Source organism: Hylobates moloch, unplaced genomic scaffold (genome assembly GCF_009828535.3).
Source record: "Hylobates moloch isolate HMO894 unplaced genomic scaffold, HMol_V3 SCAFFOLD_6, whole genome shotgun sequence".
Classification (NCBI taxonomy): Eukaryota; Metazoa; Chordata; class Mammalia; order Primates; family Hylobatidae; genus Hylobates; species Hylobates moloch.
The window spans coordinates 62511905-62528923 of record NW_026652281.1 but is presented as its reverse complement, the minus strand read 5'-3'; the positions used below and the strand labels follow the sequence as shown (position 1 = coordinate 62528923).

General features: G+C 37.0%; 1 protein-coding gene and 1 long non-coding RNA gene across 2 annotated transcripts in view; one reads left to right on the top strand and one right to left on the bottom strand.

Moving 5' to 3' along the window:
* The window catches only part of LOC131383777 (uncharacterized), a 235146-nt gene that overhangs the window by 142460 nt on the left and 75667 nt on the right, over positions 1-17019 (bottom strand). The window lies entirely within an intron of this gene.
* On the top strand, positions 4795-5414 carry LOC116471026 (28 kDa heat- and acid-stable phosphoprotein). Its single transcript, XM_032156905.3, is given in 2 exon segments — positions 4795-5008; positions 5010-5414. Coding segments are annotated over 2 exon segments (537 nt in total). The 5' UTR covers positions 4795-4796; the 3' UTR covers positions 5335-5414.

The window sequence follows — 17019 nt, the reverse complement described above, 5'->3', positions numbered from 1 at the left end:
TTTTCACTTAAATGCCTCTGTAAAAAAAATTACAATTCTCTTAATGTAACTTACATATGGTGGATAATAAAAGATTAGAAATCACTCAGCAGCATATGTTTCCCTCTAAGCTGTTACTAATCATTTGGAGCTTAAACACTAATATTTTAATGTTGCTGCCTTTTTACTATAGTATAATATTTGCTATACTAGAGAGTTGGAAGTACTAGAGAGGGAGAGTTTATTTCCAGAGGGTGATAATATTTTAATGGTTATATCAGGAAACATCTTCACATCTCATCAAAGTGACAAGGTTTCCTGGTTATAAATAAATGTTTTCCCAAAATGACCAGAGCAAAAGCATAATTTAAAATACATCAAAAAAGCCTCCCCTCCCCCCACCATAAAAAAAAAAAAAGGCAGGGTCATGCATCATATATACTAAAATGGGAGGGACAGGGAAGAAAAAAAGAAAATCAAAATGAGAAAAGAAGGGAGGAAAAAAAGGGATAGGACGATAAAAGAAATAAGGAGAAAAGACTCAATACAGAAGGCAGGACAGGGGCTAAGAAAAAAGAAAATGATCAGTGTCAGTACACAGTAAAGAAACCCTAGAGCTGGCCAAGTCGTGATGCTAACAGCATGACACTGAGATACCTGCAATGGGAGTCCATAAGCCACAGCAAAGCACAAAAGAACAAGATAAGAGGGCCACCAATTCAGCAAGCACGATCGGGGTGATGTACTGGGACATACAGGAAAAGGACAACAAAGAGACTGAAAATGACACGAGTTTAGCTAACTCTGGTGACTGAACTCTTGCCAAAACCTGTGGGAAATCAGAATAGCCATCTCATAAAAAAAAAAAAAAAAAGGTAGTTTTTATATAACCAACTTAGAGACACAACTGTATAAATGTGTGTTTTTAAATTGTCCGTTTTATATCTAATTTAAATGCATACTCGACTTCAGTTATCCTAATTTTTGGTGATTGTTGACAAAGTTTATAGAGAACAAATACACAAACTTCACAGTGGCTCACTATTTATTGGCAACTCCAAAATACCTTTTGTATTATAATCCAGATTTGTTATATTAGTTAACAAAGTGATAAATAAGTTCAAGTCCAAAGGATGTAATTTCATAAAATTAATGGTTAAATTTATGAATATTTATTTGAATATTCAATTATGCTTATTGCTCTTTCCTAAAACTTGTGAAAAAAAGTGGTTATATAAATGATAAGAAGGAGACATCATGTGGACCATAGAATTAAGGATTATAAAAAAGGAAATCATTAAGTATGCTGTATCAGAGAAATTCTAGGCTTGGTAGTATGTGTTGTTCTTGGATGATGTGTTCCATTGTTGGTAAAAATCTAAAAGCTTTTCAACATATAGAATGATGAAAATAATTGTTAAAAATCTTGTTTATAATTTAAGAAGTACATGTGGTTGTTGCTGTTGTTTTAGTCCTCTGGAAAGAGAACTACATTGTCTAATATATACCCCTTGTTCTAATTATTGCCTTTTAATATTGGTATGAGATCTGAGACTTTTAACACCATATTTATATGCAATCAATTACATAAAATTAAGAATCAATTTTTATTTATTCTCAACTTTTTCCATTTTACTAAATTCTCATTTTAAAATTTTAAACAGATATGAGTTACGTTAATTTCTAGAAATTCTTGTCAATTGTCTCGTCATTGAACTGATAACCAGATTGTTCTCTAGATCAAGCTGACTGTATTTTCCTATAGATCTGGTTATAGGACAACTGTACATAGGCAGATAGCTTTAGGGTTTAGAGTAGAATATCTCATCTTTAATAACACTAAACTTCATAAGTATTTGCTTTTATTACTGGCTCTGTTTTAATATTTTGATTGCATATCACCAAATAAAAATTGCTTTTGAGCAAGATGCTTAGAAGTATGATACTAATTTGTGTTCACTTTGAAAACAAACAAAAACAAATACGATACAAAACAGAAGTAGAGATTCATTTTTAAGAGCATCCAATTTTAAGCATCCAATTTTAAGAGCATCTAATTTTAAGCATCCAATTTAGTCTCTTCTAATTTCACATACACACAAATATCTGCAATTGTGAAAAAAGGTACATTTTCAAGATACCATAGAACAGAGAATAAAGATGTCCAATAAACATAATGTGGTAAAAATATATTAGTTTATGAACTATGGAGTTGGGTTAAGAAAATATGTTAGTGAAATCATTACTAGGATTAGTTTATGACTGTCCATTATTCTTCCAAAAATTCGGAAAGAAATGTGTTATACTGTCTACAGTTTTTCCACTTTCCTAGATAAATAAGTTTGTTACTAATCAGAAAATTGGACATTTATAATTCTGCTGTACATAGACAGTTGTATAGGGTAACAAGAGCAGTGTTTCCTAAAATCAAACCATGTAAGTGTATATATATGAAAGTTAGAAGAGACTACAGGAAAAAGAAGAGAGAGCTAAAGACAGTCAGCAATGTGCATTGGGTTTTAATATACTTCTGCTATTCTCTCTCTCATTTCAGAGTATTAAGAAATAGAAAGCACAACTGTATACCAGCAGACAACTTTAGAGTTTAGAGTAGAATATCTCATCTTTAATAACACTAAACCTATAAGTATTTGTTTTTGTTGCTATCTCTGTTTTAAAGTAGAAATATTTCCCACCTTGAGACAACAAAGATAACCTAGAAAAATATCAGTAGAAATGAGATCACGATGGAAATCATGTCAATCACTTTGCTCTATAGCTGGAAACCTACAAAAGGTGAAGCCCACTGTCACTGGTAAACAGTAAGTGAGTCAAAGACCACTCATTCGGTCCATCTGTTGAAAATCCTAATTTAAGATAGACCTCAACCTTTTTAAGACTAAAGTAAAGATGAAAAATGACCCCTGAGGCAAATATTATAATATAGGTTTTAAGATTATCGTGTCAAAAAGTCAAAAAGAGCGTATCAGCAAAAAATGTTCATGTTATTTAGAATAAACTTTCACAAAACTGTTCAGCATCCTCAAGTTAATTTCCCTGCAGGAACATCATATTAAAAACTATCCATATGAGAAATCACCTTCACAAGAATTTAAAAATCAGATGAGAGATCACAGTAGGTAGTTTCAGTATAACAAGAAAAGACACACTGAAGAGAGTAGGAAGGGCAGTTTCACATTGCCTACACCACACTGCTCCAACCCCTAGCAGGGCAATGGGGAGAGAAAACCTGTGTGCTTGTGGGAGGGAGAAGGAAGTGAGTGTAGGACTTTACATTGTAACTCAGTGCTGGCTCCATCGTAATGGAACACAGCACTGGGTAGAATTCTGTGGTCCTTGATTTCAGGCTGGTGCCCATGAAGGAAACACTTAAATCTGCTCAAAGCTAGAGGGGAATCTCCCTCTTCTGCCGGAGGAAATTGAGTACCTGCCTACTTCACTACCAACTGAATAAAGTGGCTTCCAGTCCCAAATAATTTTTTAATTTTTTTTATTTCAATTGGTTTTTCGGGAACAGGTAGTATTTGGTTAAATGATTAAGTTCTTTAGTAATAATTTCTGAGACTTTGGTGCAAATAAATTTTAGTGGCAGACATCCTGTAGTGACTGACCATGGTTCTTGGTCAAATCTCAGTGTTGTCTGGTCTAGGAGGTTGTGAGCTCAGGGTGTAATTCAGTGTAACACCAGGTTCACTGGCCACAGGAGTACCTGCATCACCCCTCCTCCATCTCCATGCAGTGCATCATGGAGACAGATACCATTTGGGGGAAGAAGAGAGACATCCACAGGAGACTTTACCTTAAAACCTAGTACCAGCACCACAATAGTAAGGCAGCCTTAGAAAGAGCCCCAAAACCCTTAATTTCAGGCTCTTGCCCCTGAAGAGGGTTTTTAAACCTATCCTGGGCCAGAAGGGAATGCACTACTGAGTGGATTCACCACTAGCTGACTACCGTGGCCTCAGGAATTGAATAAATAGTGGTCACAGTCTTTGGACTATCCCTGTGACTTTCTTGGTCTGGGAGGCCATGGGCTTGTGGTGTGGTGTCAGCAGTGGTCACAGGAGTGCCCATATCATTCCTCCCTCAACTCCAGGCATCTCGGAACATCATGAGACTCCATTTGCTTAGAGAACAAAGAGGCAAGTGAGCAAGGGACTTTACTTGGGATCCCAGGAAATTCTCCCTAATCTTCACCAAGCCCATCAGGGCTGAGTATGTAGGAATCTGCACTTAGCATGCCCTTTTGTGTAGAAATAGTTGCAGCAACAACAAGCTTAGGAAACTCAACAATTAGTCCCCTCTGAACTCTTGGAAAGTCCTTTGGAAAAGGACAAATACAAATAAGGTAAGATGTGAAGACTAGATTAATATCTAATTCTTCAATGCCCAGACATTAATAAACATTTGCAAATATTAATAAAATTCTGGAAAATATAACCTCACCAAATGAACTAAATAAGACACCATAATCAGCCCTGTAGGGATGAAGATATGTAACCTTCCTGACAGGGAATTAAAATTCGTTGTTTTGAGAAAGTTCAATGAACTTCAGGAAAACATACAAACACACACACATAAACAATTTGTTAATTTATTATAAAAATTTAACAAATAGATTGAAATAGTTTTAAAATGTCAAATGGAAATCCTGTAGCTAAAAAATACAATTGACAAAGTGAAAATTGAACCAACATGTCACAACAGCAGAATTGATCAAACAGAAAAAAATAATTGGTAAGCTCAAAGACAGGCTATTTAAAATACAAAGTCAAGGCCGCAGCCGCAGAGCCGCGATGCCTAAAGGAGGGAGAAAGGGAGCCCACATAGGCCAGGCGAGGCAGTATACAAGCCCCGAGGAGATTGAAGCGCAGCTGCAGGCTGAGAAGCAGAAGGCCAGGGAAGAAGAAGAGCAAAAAGAAGGTGGAGATGGGGCTGCAGGTGACCCCAAAAAGGAGAAGAAATCTCTAGACTCAGATGAGAGTGAGGATGAAGAAGATAACTACCAGCAAAGGCGTCGAAGGGCTCAGAGACATCGAGAACCCCAACCGGGTGGCACAGACAACCAAAAAGGTCACATAACTGGATCTGGACGGGCCAATAGAGTTTTCGAGGAGAGAAAGAGAAGAGATTGAGAAGCAGAAGGCAAAAGAGAGTTATATGAAAATGCACTTGGCCGGGAAGGCAGAGCAAGCCAAGGCCGACCTGGCCCAGCAGGCCATCATCTGGAAACAGCAAGAGGAGGCTACCTGGAAGAAGGAAGAGGAAAGGAAAGCAAAAGACTATGCCACATTGTCAGGAAAATGAATGTAGTCGCTCTCCCTGAATAAGTAACCGCAACCCGTGGTAGGAGATGCCGGGGACCTGGGCCGCGCTGCCAGGACCTCTGCTGTGTCTCGCCCACCCTGTGCCATAGCGCCACTGCAACAGCCCCTCACGGCCAGAAGCCCCCCATGGCCTGGGGCCTCCTCTTCATCTTGGCACATAAATTGTTCGGGGGATGTGGTGGGGCGCTGGGGCAGGAGCAGCTGCTATCTTTGACACAGAAAGATGCAGGACAGCATTTCATATGTAACCATTTGAATGTTTTTGCTGTTTTTAGAATTCAGAGCCCTTGCTGGGGGGTGCCTGGGAGATGGGGTAAGAAGAGCTTTCATTTGTCTGATAGATAGCACTTTAGGGGTGGTTGTCCCAGGAGGCAGCTGCGGACGGGTTTGCTACACCCAGCACCGGACTGTGTTGCCTGGGTGCTCATTCAGAGAGAGGCTGTCATCTGGGAGCCGGTGCCCCTGGGTCCTCAAGGGTCATGGCTTGTTCCTGGTCAGTCCTATCTGATCGAAGCCTCGCTTGTCTGCCCTTCTCTGACCGGTTCCTACCCACCTGGCCGGGGCCAGTGCCCATTTTTAACCCTACCCATTGATCATTTCAAGAAACCTCTGTTTACTGTGTGGCACCCAGGCAAAACATGTTCCACAAATTCAACTTGTGTATTTGGCAGATTAAACTTGACATTATCAAAAATAAAAATAAAAATAAAATACAAAGTCAAAAGAAATAGAAAAAGAATGATAAAAAATAGAGATTGCATATGAGATCTAGAAAATAGCCTCGAAAGTGCAAATATAACAGTGATTACCTTAAAAGAGGGTAGAGAAAAGATAGGGGTAGAAAGTTTATTCAAAAATTAACAGAGAACTTTGCAAACCTAGCAAAACGTATTAATATCCAGGTGCAAGAAGACCAACAATCACCAAACAGACTCAATCCAAATAAGAACTCTAAGGTGTCAAACTCTCAACGGTCAATGAAAAAGAAAGGACACTAAAAGAAGCAACAGAAAAAAAGCAAATATAAAGGAATTCAGAAACAACTGGCAGCAGACTTCTTAGTGGAAATGCTATGGGTCAGAAGGGAGAATGAAATATTTAAACTGCTGAAGAAAAATAGACTAAAAACCAAAAAATACTGTACAACCTAGCAGAGCTAGCCTTTAAATATGAAGGATAAATTTAAAAAAACTTTCCAAAGCAAAATAAAATTTTATTAAAAATTTTCACATTAAAGAAAAGCCCAAGAACTGATGACTATGCTGCTGAATTCTAACAATCATTCAAAGAAGAGCTAATATAAATTCAACTCTAACTTTTCAAGAAAATTGAAAAGGAGAGAATCTTTTCAACTCATTTTATGAGGCCAACATTTTACTGATACCAAGACCAAAGACAGAACAAAAATAGAAAACTAAACATCAATATCACTGATGAACATAGATGAAAAAATCTTCCACAAAATACTTGCACACTGAATTCAACAACGCATTTAAAAGATCATTCACCATGATAAAGTGTGAAACATCCCACAGATGAGTGATCAACACACATGAAAGAAAATGTGATATATTGAATTAACAGTCAAAAACAAATTTCAAATAATAATCTCAACAGATGCTAAAAATGGATTTGAGAAAATTAAACATCCTTTTATAATTAAAAAACGCTAAAAAACTGGGTATAGAAGGAACGTATCTCAAAATAATGAAGGTAATATATGACAAGCTTATAGCTAACATTATAATGAGTGAGAAAAAAATGAGTTTTTTCTTGACGATTTAGAACAAGGCAAGGAAGCCTACTTTTATCATTTTTATTCAGTACAGTACTGAAAGTCCTCGGCAGAGCAATTAGATAAGGGAAACAAATAAAGGGCATCAAAATGAGAAAGATAGAATTCAATTGTTCCCTGTGTGCAGACACTATGATCTTATATTTAGAAAAAATGAAAGACTCCACCTAAATAATCTTAGAACTGATACATGAATTCAATAAAGTTACAAGATACAAAATTAACATGTAAAAATCAGTAGCATTTTGTAAGTCACAGCAAACAATCTGGAAAAAAAGTTAAGAAAGCAATTCTATTTACAATAGCTACAAAATATACCTAGGAATAAATGTAACCAAAGAATTAAAAGATCTTTGAATAAAAACTATAGAACATCAATAAAAGAAATTGAAGAGGACACAAAAAAGTAGAAAGCTGTTCCATGTTCATGGACTGGAAAAAATAATACTGTTAAAATGTCCATAATATCCAAAATGAGCTATATTTTCAATGTAATCCCTATCAGAATGGCAATAACATTCTTCTTAGAAGTGAAAAAAATCATATATTTTGTATAAAACCATGAAATACTTGAAAGGTCAAAGCAATCCTGAACAAAAATAACAAAGCTGGAGGTATTATACTACCAGACTTCAAAATATACTACAAAGCTATACTAATGAAAACAGAAAGGTACTGGTATAAAAACAGGCACAAAGACCAATGAAACAGAATAGATAACTCAGAAATGAATCCATTCATTTGCAGCCAACTCATTTTTACAAAAGGCACCAAGAACATACTATAGGGAAAGGAAAATCTGTCCAATAAATGGTTCTGGGAAAACTGAATATCCATGTACAGAAGAATGAAACTGGACTACTATTTCTCACTGTATTAGTCCATTTTTATGCTGCTATAAGGAACTATCAGAAACTGGGTAATTTATGAAGAAAAAAATGTTTAATTGGCTCACAGTTCTGCAGGCTTAACAGGATATATGACTGGGAGTCCACAGGAAACTTACAATCATGGCAGAAAGCAAAGGGGAAGGAGTACCTTCTTCACATGGTGGCAGGAGAGAGAGAGAGAGCAGAAAAGGAATTGCCACACATTTTCAAACAACCAGATCTCATGAAAACTCACTCACTTTCATGAGAACAGCAAGGGGGAATTCTGCCCCCATGATTCAATCACCTCTCAATAGGCCCCTTCTCCAAAATATGGGGGTTACAATTTGAGATAAAATTTGGGTGGGGACACAGAGCCAAACTATATCAATCCATCTCTGGTCCCTCCCAAATCTTATGTCTTTCTTACATTTTAAAATACAATCATGCCTTCCCAACAGTTCCCCAAAGTCTTAACTCATTTCAGCATTAACAGAAAATTCTACAGTCCAAAATCTCATCTGAAACAACATAAGTCCTTTCTGCCTATGAGCCTGTAAAATAAAAAAACAAACTAGTTACTTCCAAGATCCAAGGGAAATACAAATATTGAGTAATTTTTCCCATTCCAAAAGGTAGAAATTGGCCAAAACAAAGGGGATACAGACCCCGCGGAAGTCTGAAACCCAGCAGGGAAATTATTAAATCTTAAAGCTCCAAAATAATCTTATTTGACTCCATGTCTTACATCCTGGGCATGGTGATGCAAGGAGTAGGCTGCCAAGACCTTGCGCAACTCTGCTGTTGTAGCTCTGCAGGGTACAGCCCCTGTGGCTGCTTTCATGGGCTGGCTTTGAATGCCTGCAGCTTTTCCAGACACATGATGCAGCTCCATTCTAGAGTCTAGAGGACAGTGGTACTCTCCTCACAGCTCTACTAGGCAGTGTCCCAGTGAGGACTCTGTGTGGGGCCTCCAAACCCACATTTTCTCTCTGCACTGCCCTAGGTTCTCCATGAGGGCTCTGACTCTGTAGCAGACTTCTGCCTGGACATGAGGTATTTCTGTACATCCTCTGAAATCTAGATGGAGGTTCCCAAACCTTAATTCTTGCCTTGTGTGCACTCACAGGTTCAACACCACATGGAAGCCACCAAGGCTTTTGGCTTGCACCCTCTGAAGCCATGGCCTAAGCTGTACCTTTGCCCCTTTTAGCCAGAGTTGGAGCTGAAGTGGTTGGGATGCAGAGTACCATGTCCCAAGGCTGCACAGAGCAGCAAGGCTCTGGGCCTGGCCACACAAAACCATTTTCCCTTTTAAGCCTTCAATCTTATGATGAGGTGCCCTGGAGACATTTACTCTATTGTCTTTGCTATTAGCATTAGGCTTCTCTATACTTATGCAAATTTCTGCAGCAGGCTTGAATTTCTCTCCAGAAAATGAGTTTTCATTTCTACCACATGGTCGGGCTGCAGATTTTCCAAAATTTTATACTTTGCTTCCCCTTAAACGTAAGTCCCAATTTCAGATCATATCTTTGTGAACACATATGACTATATGCTGTTAGGAGCAGGCAGGCCACAACTTGAATGCTTTGCTGCTTAGACATTTCTTCTGCTAGATAGTCTAAATCATTTCCCTCAAGTTCATAGTTACACAGATCTCTAAGGCAGGGGCAAAATACTGCCAGTATCTTTGCTTAATCATAGACAGAGTGACATTTATTCCAGTTTCTAATAAGTTCCTCATCTCCATGTGAGAACTTCTCAGCCTGGACTTTATTATCCATATTACTATTAGCATTTTGGTCAAAACCATTCAACAAGTCTCTAGAAAGTTCCAAATTTTCCTACATCTTCCTATCTTCTTCTGAGCTCTCCAAACTGTTCCACTCTCTACCTCTTACCCAGTTCCAAAGTTGCATTCTCATTTTCAGGTATCTTTAAAGCAGTGTTCCACTCTCCTGGTACCAATTTTCTGTATTAGTCTGTTTTTACACTGGTATAAAGAACTGATACTGGGTAATTTATGAATAATATAGGTTTAATTTACTCACAGTTCCACAGTTTAAGAGGAGACATGACTGGGAGGCGTCAGGAAACTTACAATCATGATGGAAGGTGAAGGGGAAGAAAATACCTTCTTCACATGGTGGCAGGAGAGAGAGACAGTAGAGGGGGAAAGTGCCACACACTGTCAAACAATCAGATCTTACAAGAGCTCACTCACTATCACAAGAACAGGAAGTGAGAATTCTCCCATGATTCAATCACCTCCCATTAGGCCCCTTCCCTGGAATGTGGAGATTACAATTTGAGATGAGATTTGGGTGGGGATACAGAGCCAACCCATATCACTCACTATATACAAAAATAAACTCAACCTGGATTAAAGACTTAAATGTAATGTATGAAACAAACAAAAGCAAAAATTGATAAATGGGTTACATCAAGCTAAAAAGCTGCACAGCAAAAGAAGCCATCAATAAAGTGAAGCAACAACATACACAATGGAAAAATATTTACAATCTATCCATCTGACCAGGGATTAATAACAGAATATATAAAGAACTGAAACAACTAAATAGGAAAAACAAAATACATATGAAATTCAAATAACTCGATTGCAAAATAAAATTCAAATAACTCAATTTAAAATGAGTCAAAGAGCTTAATATACATTTCTTAAAAGAAGTCACACAAATGTTCAACAGATATTTAAAATTGCTGAATATCACCAATCACGAAGTAAAAGCAAATCAAAACCTAAATCAGATGTCATCTCACCCTAGTTATAATGGCTATTATAAAAGTAAATAAACAAAAAAATAACATGCTGGTGAGGATGCAAAGAAGAATAAACTCTTAAATGTTTTTGGTGGGAATGTAAATTAGTACAGCCATTAAGACAAAGAATGTGAAGCTTTCTCCAAAAACTAAAAATAAAACTACCATATGATCCAGCAATTCCACTGCTGCATATATAAATCTGAAAGAAAGGAAGTCAGTACATGAAAGAGATCTGCACTCTCTTGTTTATTGCAGCACTATTTACAATAGCCAAGATAATCAATCCACCTGTGTGCATCAACAGATGACTAGATAAAGAAAATGTGTTACATATACAGAGTGAAATACTATTAAGTCATAAAAAAGAAAATCCTATTTTGCAGTAACATGGATGGAACGGGTAAGCATTATCAGTGAAATAAATCAGGCACAGAAAGAAAAATATTGTATGTTCTGACTCATGTGGGAACCATAACAATTGATTTTATAGACATGGTGAGTAGAATAGTTGTTACCTGAGGCTGGGAAGGGTAAGAAGGAAGCAGGTATGAAAAAAAGATGATTAATGTGTACAAAAATGCAGTTAGATAGGAGAAAAAAGTTCTAGTGTTCAATAACATAGTAGAGCAACTATAGCTAACAAAAATGTATTGTATGGGGTGGGACTAAGATGGCTGACTAGAAGCAGTGGCTTTCAGAGGTTCCCACCCAAAAAATTCATAATAAGCATGTGAATCTTTCACCAGTAACCAGGGTATTTGGGTTGTCAGATCAAAATTGACTAGAAGGCTGGAGTGACTCATGGAGAGAAGGAAGAACAGTGTGGTGCAATGGACCACCTGAGAGCCACCTGGGGAAGGGGAAACCCCTGCCTCTGGCCAATGGAGGTATGAGTGAGCCTACTACTCAACAGGGGAAACTGTGCTTTTTCCATGGAACTGTGCAGCTCACGGATCAAAAGATCCCACTTGTGAATCCATGCCACTGAGGCCTGGTGTCCCAACCCCAAAATGCACAAATTCTTACAGCCTTTCAGCTGGAATCTGCCTAAGCCTACTGAACTCCCGGGGGAAGGGGTGACCAGCAACTGCTAGGGCTGCCTGCTGTCTAAGCTATTTGAGCTCCTTGAGGGAGGGGCTATATTGGATATATTACTGGGTATATATCCAAAGGGATATAAATCATTCTATTATAAAGAAACATGCACATGTATGTTTATTGCAGCACTATTTACAATAGCAAAGACATGGAACCAACCGAAATGCCCATCAGTGATTGACTGGATAAATAAAGTGTGACATCTATCCACCATGGAATCTATGCAGCCATAAAAATGAATGAGATCACATCCTTTGAAGGGACACGCGTGAAGCTGGAAGCCATCATTCTCAGCAATCTAACATAGGAACAGAAAACTAGACACCTCATGTTCTCATTCATAAGTGGGATCTGAACATTGAGAACACATGGACACAGAGAGGGAAACAACACACACCAGGGCCTGTTGGAGGGTGGCAGGTGAGGGAAAGGAACTTAGAGGATGGGTCAATAGGTGCAGAAAACCATCATGGCGCATGTATATGTATGTAACAAACCTGCACATTCTGCCCATGTATCCCATTTTTTTTTAGAAGAAATAAAGAAAAAATATTATTGTATATTTCAAAATGGCTGGAAGGAAAGACTTGAGATACTCCCAACACAAATAAATGAGGTGACAAATATCCCAATTACCCTGGCTTGGTCATTATACATTCTAGCATGTATCAAAATATTACATGTACCCCATAAATATGTACAACTATTATGTATCAAAAAAACTAAACTGATCTTCAACATACATTACATTATGATTGCTTCTTTGTAAGTCAAGAAACAAATGCAAAACTGATAAATTAATTTGACCATGGTAGTACATGTATTAAATGGTGAAATCAACAACGTGATGCAATTTGACTTATTAATCACTATGCTATGCTATCTTTCTTGATGAAAGTATCAAGAAAATATTAATTACTACTATTATTAGCATAACCACCCACAAAAACAGAAAGAAAACTAAAGAACGATCAAAAACATCTATTATGAAAATATAAACTAAATTTTTTTAGAAAACAGAAATTATTATTTATAAGACCAAAATATTATTTATAACACCAAAACCAATACAAATATATTTCTCTGTAGAAAAGACAAGTAAAAAAAGCAGAAAATATGGAAATTGTGTTAAGATCATAAAAGTATAATAAATCGCTAATAATAATAATGGCAGAATTAAACAAAGAAAAACTAAGCATTAAATGGTATAAAGGGGTATAAGCCATGATTTATTCTATCTACCAATATTCAGGAGGTATGCTCAGTACAGATATTATGGCAAAGTACAAATATTGCAATCTATGTACCCTCACCAATGTAATACTTACTATGTGAGACTAACATTAGACAAATATATGCAGAAAATATTTAAATATTTTATATGTGCTATGAAAGAAAGTTTACTAATGTTATAAAAGCTATAGCATTCACTAAATGCTATGTAACTGATACTATTATAACAATATGTCTAAAACAAAAAAATGCTACAAATGCCAGAAGATAATTATCTTGATTTTTATCTCTCTCCTATAAAGCAGATCTGAGGAATAATTTTTTTAAATGCATATGAAAATAAGATTTATAACTTTTCTGTGGGTTTCTGTTCTTATAGACATTTAAGTGAAAAATAACTAAAAATACCATATACATTTTCTCTCATGGACACCTTAGTCAAGAATAACTGAAGGTCACAGACCCAAGCTCAAGCTCTAGCTACGATTGCTGTTTAGATTAAAACTTTTTCTTTATTTTAAATTACAATCTGTTTAATCTTTCTTGCTATTCTATTTAGATACCATGCCAATTCTAAATAATATAACTCCCATATTTTTTTTCTGCTGGAATAAAATATAATTAAATATCAAGACCTTATATTAAGCATACAGTTGTTTGCAGTTTGAAAAAAATTTCTTCTGAATTTTAAGTATTCGGGTTTTTGAATCTCAGAAACCATAATTCTTTCTTTAGAATAACATATAATCTATTCTTTCCCCAAAGTAGTCCAGACATATTTACTATATATTTTATATGTTATTCTAAAGAAAGAATTAAGGTTTCTGAGACATATTGTTATAATAGTATCAGTTACATAACGTTTAGTGAATGCTATAGCTTTCATAACATCAGTAAACTTTCTTTCATAGCACATATAAAATATTTACATTCGTGAAGGCCTAAAACTGCTGTTGGCCTGGACCGAAATAGAGTTTCTTTCAGGAAGATTTTTTTGTTTGTTTGTTTTTTTGTTTTTGTGAGTTACCTGGGAGTAATTTTTTGTTTGTTTGTTTGCTTGCTTGCTTTTTAAGATGGAGTCTTGCTCTGTCACCAGGCTGGAGTGCAGTGGTGTGATCTCGACTCACTGCAACCTCTGCCTCCCGGGTTCAAGAGATTCTCCTGCCTGAGCCTCCCGAGTAGCTGGGACTACAGGCACACACACCACAATGCCCAGCTAAATTTTTGTATTTTTGGTAGAGATGGGGTTTCACCATATTGGCCAGGATGGTCTTGATCTCTTGACCTCATGATCCGCCCACCTCAGCCTCCCAAAGTGCTGGGATTACAGCTGTGAGCAACCGCGCCTGGCCACCTGGGAGTAAATTTTAAATTAAAATTTCTGCTTAAGAATTTTTTGACCGTGCTTTTAATGTTAATCTTGGAAATATCTGTTTTAACCTTATGTCCAGCAAACAATTCCAACTTCAAGATATTTAAGAATGTTTTCTGAGCCTTCCTTTATGCTTTGTTATGTTTACTCTGAGGATGTCTCAGATTCATATGTGGGTCTCCCACTAGACAACCCAAATAGAGCATTTAAAAAATTCATCTAACCCAAGATAGTTGTATAACTTATAACTGATTGAATCTTGATTTGATTAAATGTGGGAATATAAAACAGGCATCACATCTTCACAGTTGGGCTGAGATTTTGTAATGATGACCTATCTGTGAGAATGATCTTGAATCACTTCAAAATGAGGAATGGGGAATACTGAGAACCACTGATTGGAAAGGTCTATCATGCAGCCAAAATTAATTCATGTATTTATACTGAGGTTAAGTTAGATGGAATACAAGAAGGCCAAGTTATGTTGGAAACTGAACACTGAAAGAAACATTAAAAGCGAAATTGAGCAGCTTGATTTCGATGGACTGTGGAGAAGCATTTATTGGGACTTAATATAAATAATTCTTCCTCAGAAAATCACTTCATACATGGTGACATAGTTTGAATCTGTGTTCCCTGCCCAAATCTCATGTTGAATTATAGGCCCTAATGTTGGAGGTGGACCTGGTGGGAGGTGATTGGATCATGGGGATGGTTTCTCATGAATAGCTTAGTACCATTCCCTTGGTACTGTCCTCAGAATAGTGAGTTCTTGTGAGATCTGGTCCTTTAAAAGTGTGTGGCACCTCCCACCCTCTCTCTTGCTCCTGCTCCTTCTCCTGCCATGTAAGATGCCTGCTCTCACTTTGTCTTCTACTATGATTGGAAGCTTCCTGAGGCCTCCTCGGAAACAGAGGCAGCTAAGCTTCCTGTAAAGCCTGCAGAAGCATCGGCCAATTAAATCTCTTTTTCTTATAAATTAAACCTAGTCAGATATTTCTTTATAGCAATGTGAGAAAGGATTAATGTCAATGGTTTACCTAACCTATGATTACGCATTTGTAAAATCAAGTGTTAGAGAAAGGGTAACTAAGGGAAGATAAAAAGAAACAAACGAACAAAATTCAATGCCAAATCAGAGCACAGGTCTCATCCTTGAAACAGCCACAATTTCTCACTTCCTCTCCTCAGTGTAGACATCATTGCAGCCATTATGAACAGCCCTAGGGAGTATTTTTGAAAGTGTGTTGCTTCAGTGTCCTACTCTTATTCCTGTCACTGTCTTGAAGATAATCCCTTAGCCATACCATGTTTAAATAGCTCCATATTATCCTGGTTTTGTGTCTACCACAGTTGCATCTCTCATTTTGCCACACTAAACTGTTCTCATCACTCTCTTTGTTAAACAATTATTTTATTTACCTTCTGTCATCCCAAGTTAACTGTTCTTCCTCTGCCTTCTTTAGATACTCTTTCTCAGTTGCTGGACAGTTAACCATCCTCAACTCATTAAATAAATAATCCCAATGCTATTCTCTAAGGCCTCTTTTCTTTCTACATGTTCTCTTTACTTCTCTCTCCCCCTCTCTCTCTCAGTGCTCTTACCAAATCCCATGACTTCAAAAAACAAAAATATATTTTAATAACAACTAAGCTAAATCTATATTTCCATATTTCCAATTCAGAATACTCCCTTGATCTCTATACTCACAGCTACTATCTTCTGGATATTTTCACTTTGATATTAGACATGTATCGCCTCTTTTTCCAATTCCCCTTTCATCCATCAAACTCTGACTTATTCATCAAATTTCAATGTAAACATTTTCTTTCTTTCTTTTTACTTTTTTTTCTTTTTGGAGACAAGGTGTCACTCTGTTGCCCAGGCTAGAGTGCAGTGGCATGATCATGGCTCACTGCAGCCTCCAACACCTGGGTTGAAGCCATCCTCCTACCTCAGCCTCCTGAGTATCTGGGACTACAGGTGCATATCACCACACCCAACTAAGCTTTTGTATTCTTTGTAGAGAATGTTGCCCAGGCTGGTCTCAAACTCATGAGCTCAAAGTGATCTGCTGCCTTGGCCTCCCAAAGTACTCGGATTACAGATATGAGCCACCATGACCAATCTCATTTTCTTAAAGAGGAATATTTTGCAACAACTTGCACCTTAAAGCCATAGCACCTTTTATACACTTTTTATAGTCCAGGACCATAAGTTTCATAAAGAAAAGAGCTATGAGTATTTTGTTTATTGTTTGATCCTAGAACAATATATCTAGCATAGATACATAGGCATTGATACATGCTAATCAACACACAGTTGTTAAATAAATAATTTTCCTTGTCTACTCTTCACTACACAACCATTCAGACCTAAAAATATAAGGGCTACCATGCACAGTTCTGCAATGTGTAATCTATGACAATAGTCACTGAACAGGAGCTGACATGCCAAATCTGGCCTGTGGACTATTTGTCTGTGTCCTAAGAGCGAAGAATTCTTTTATTTCATTTTTAAATGCTGTAATAAAAAAA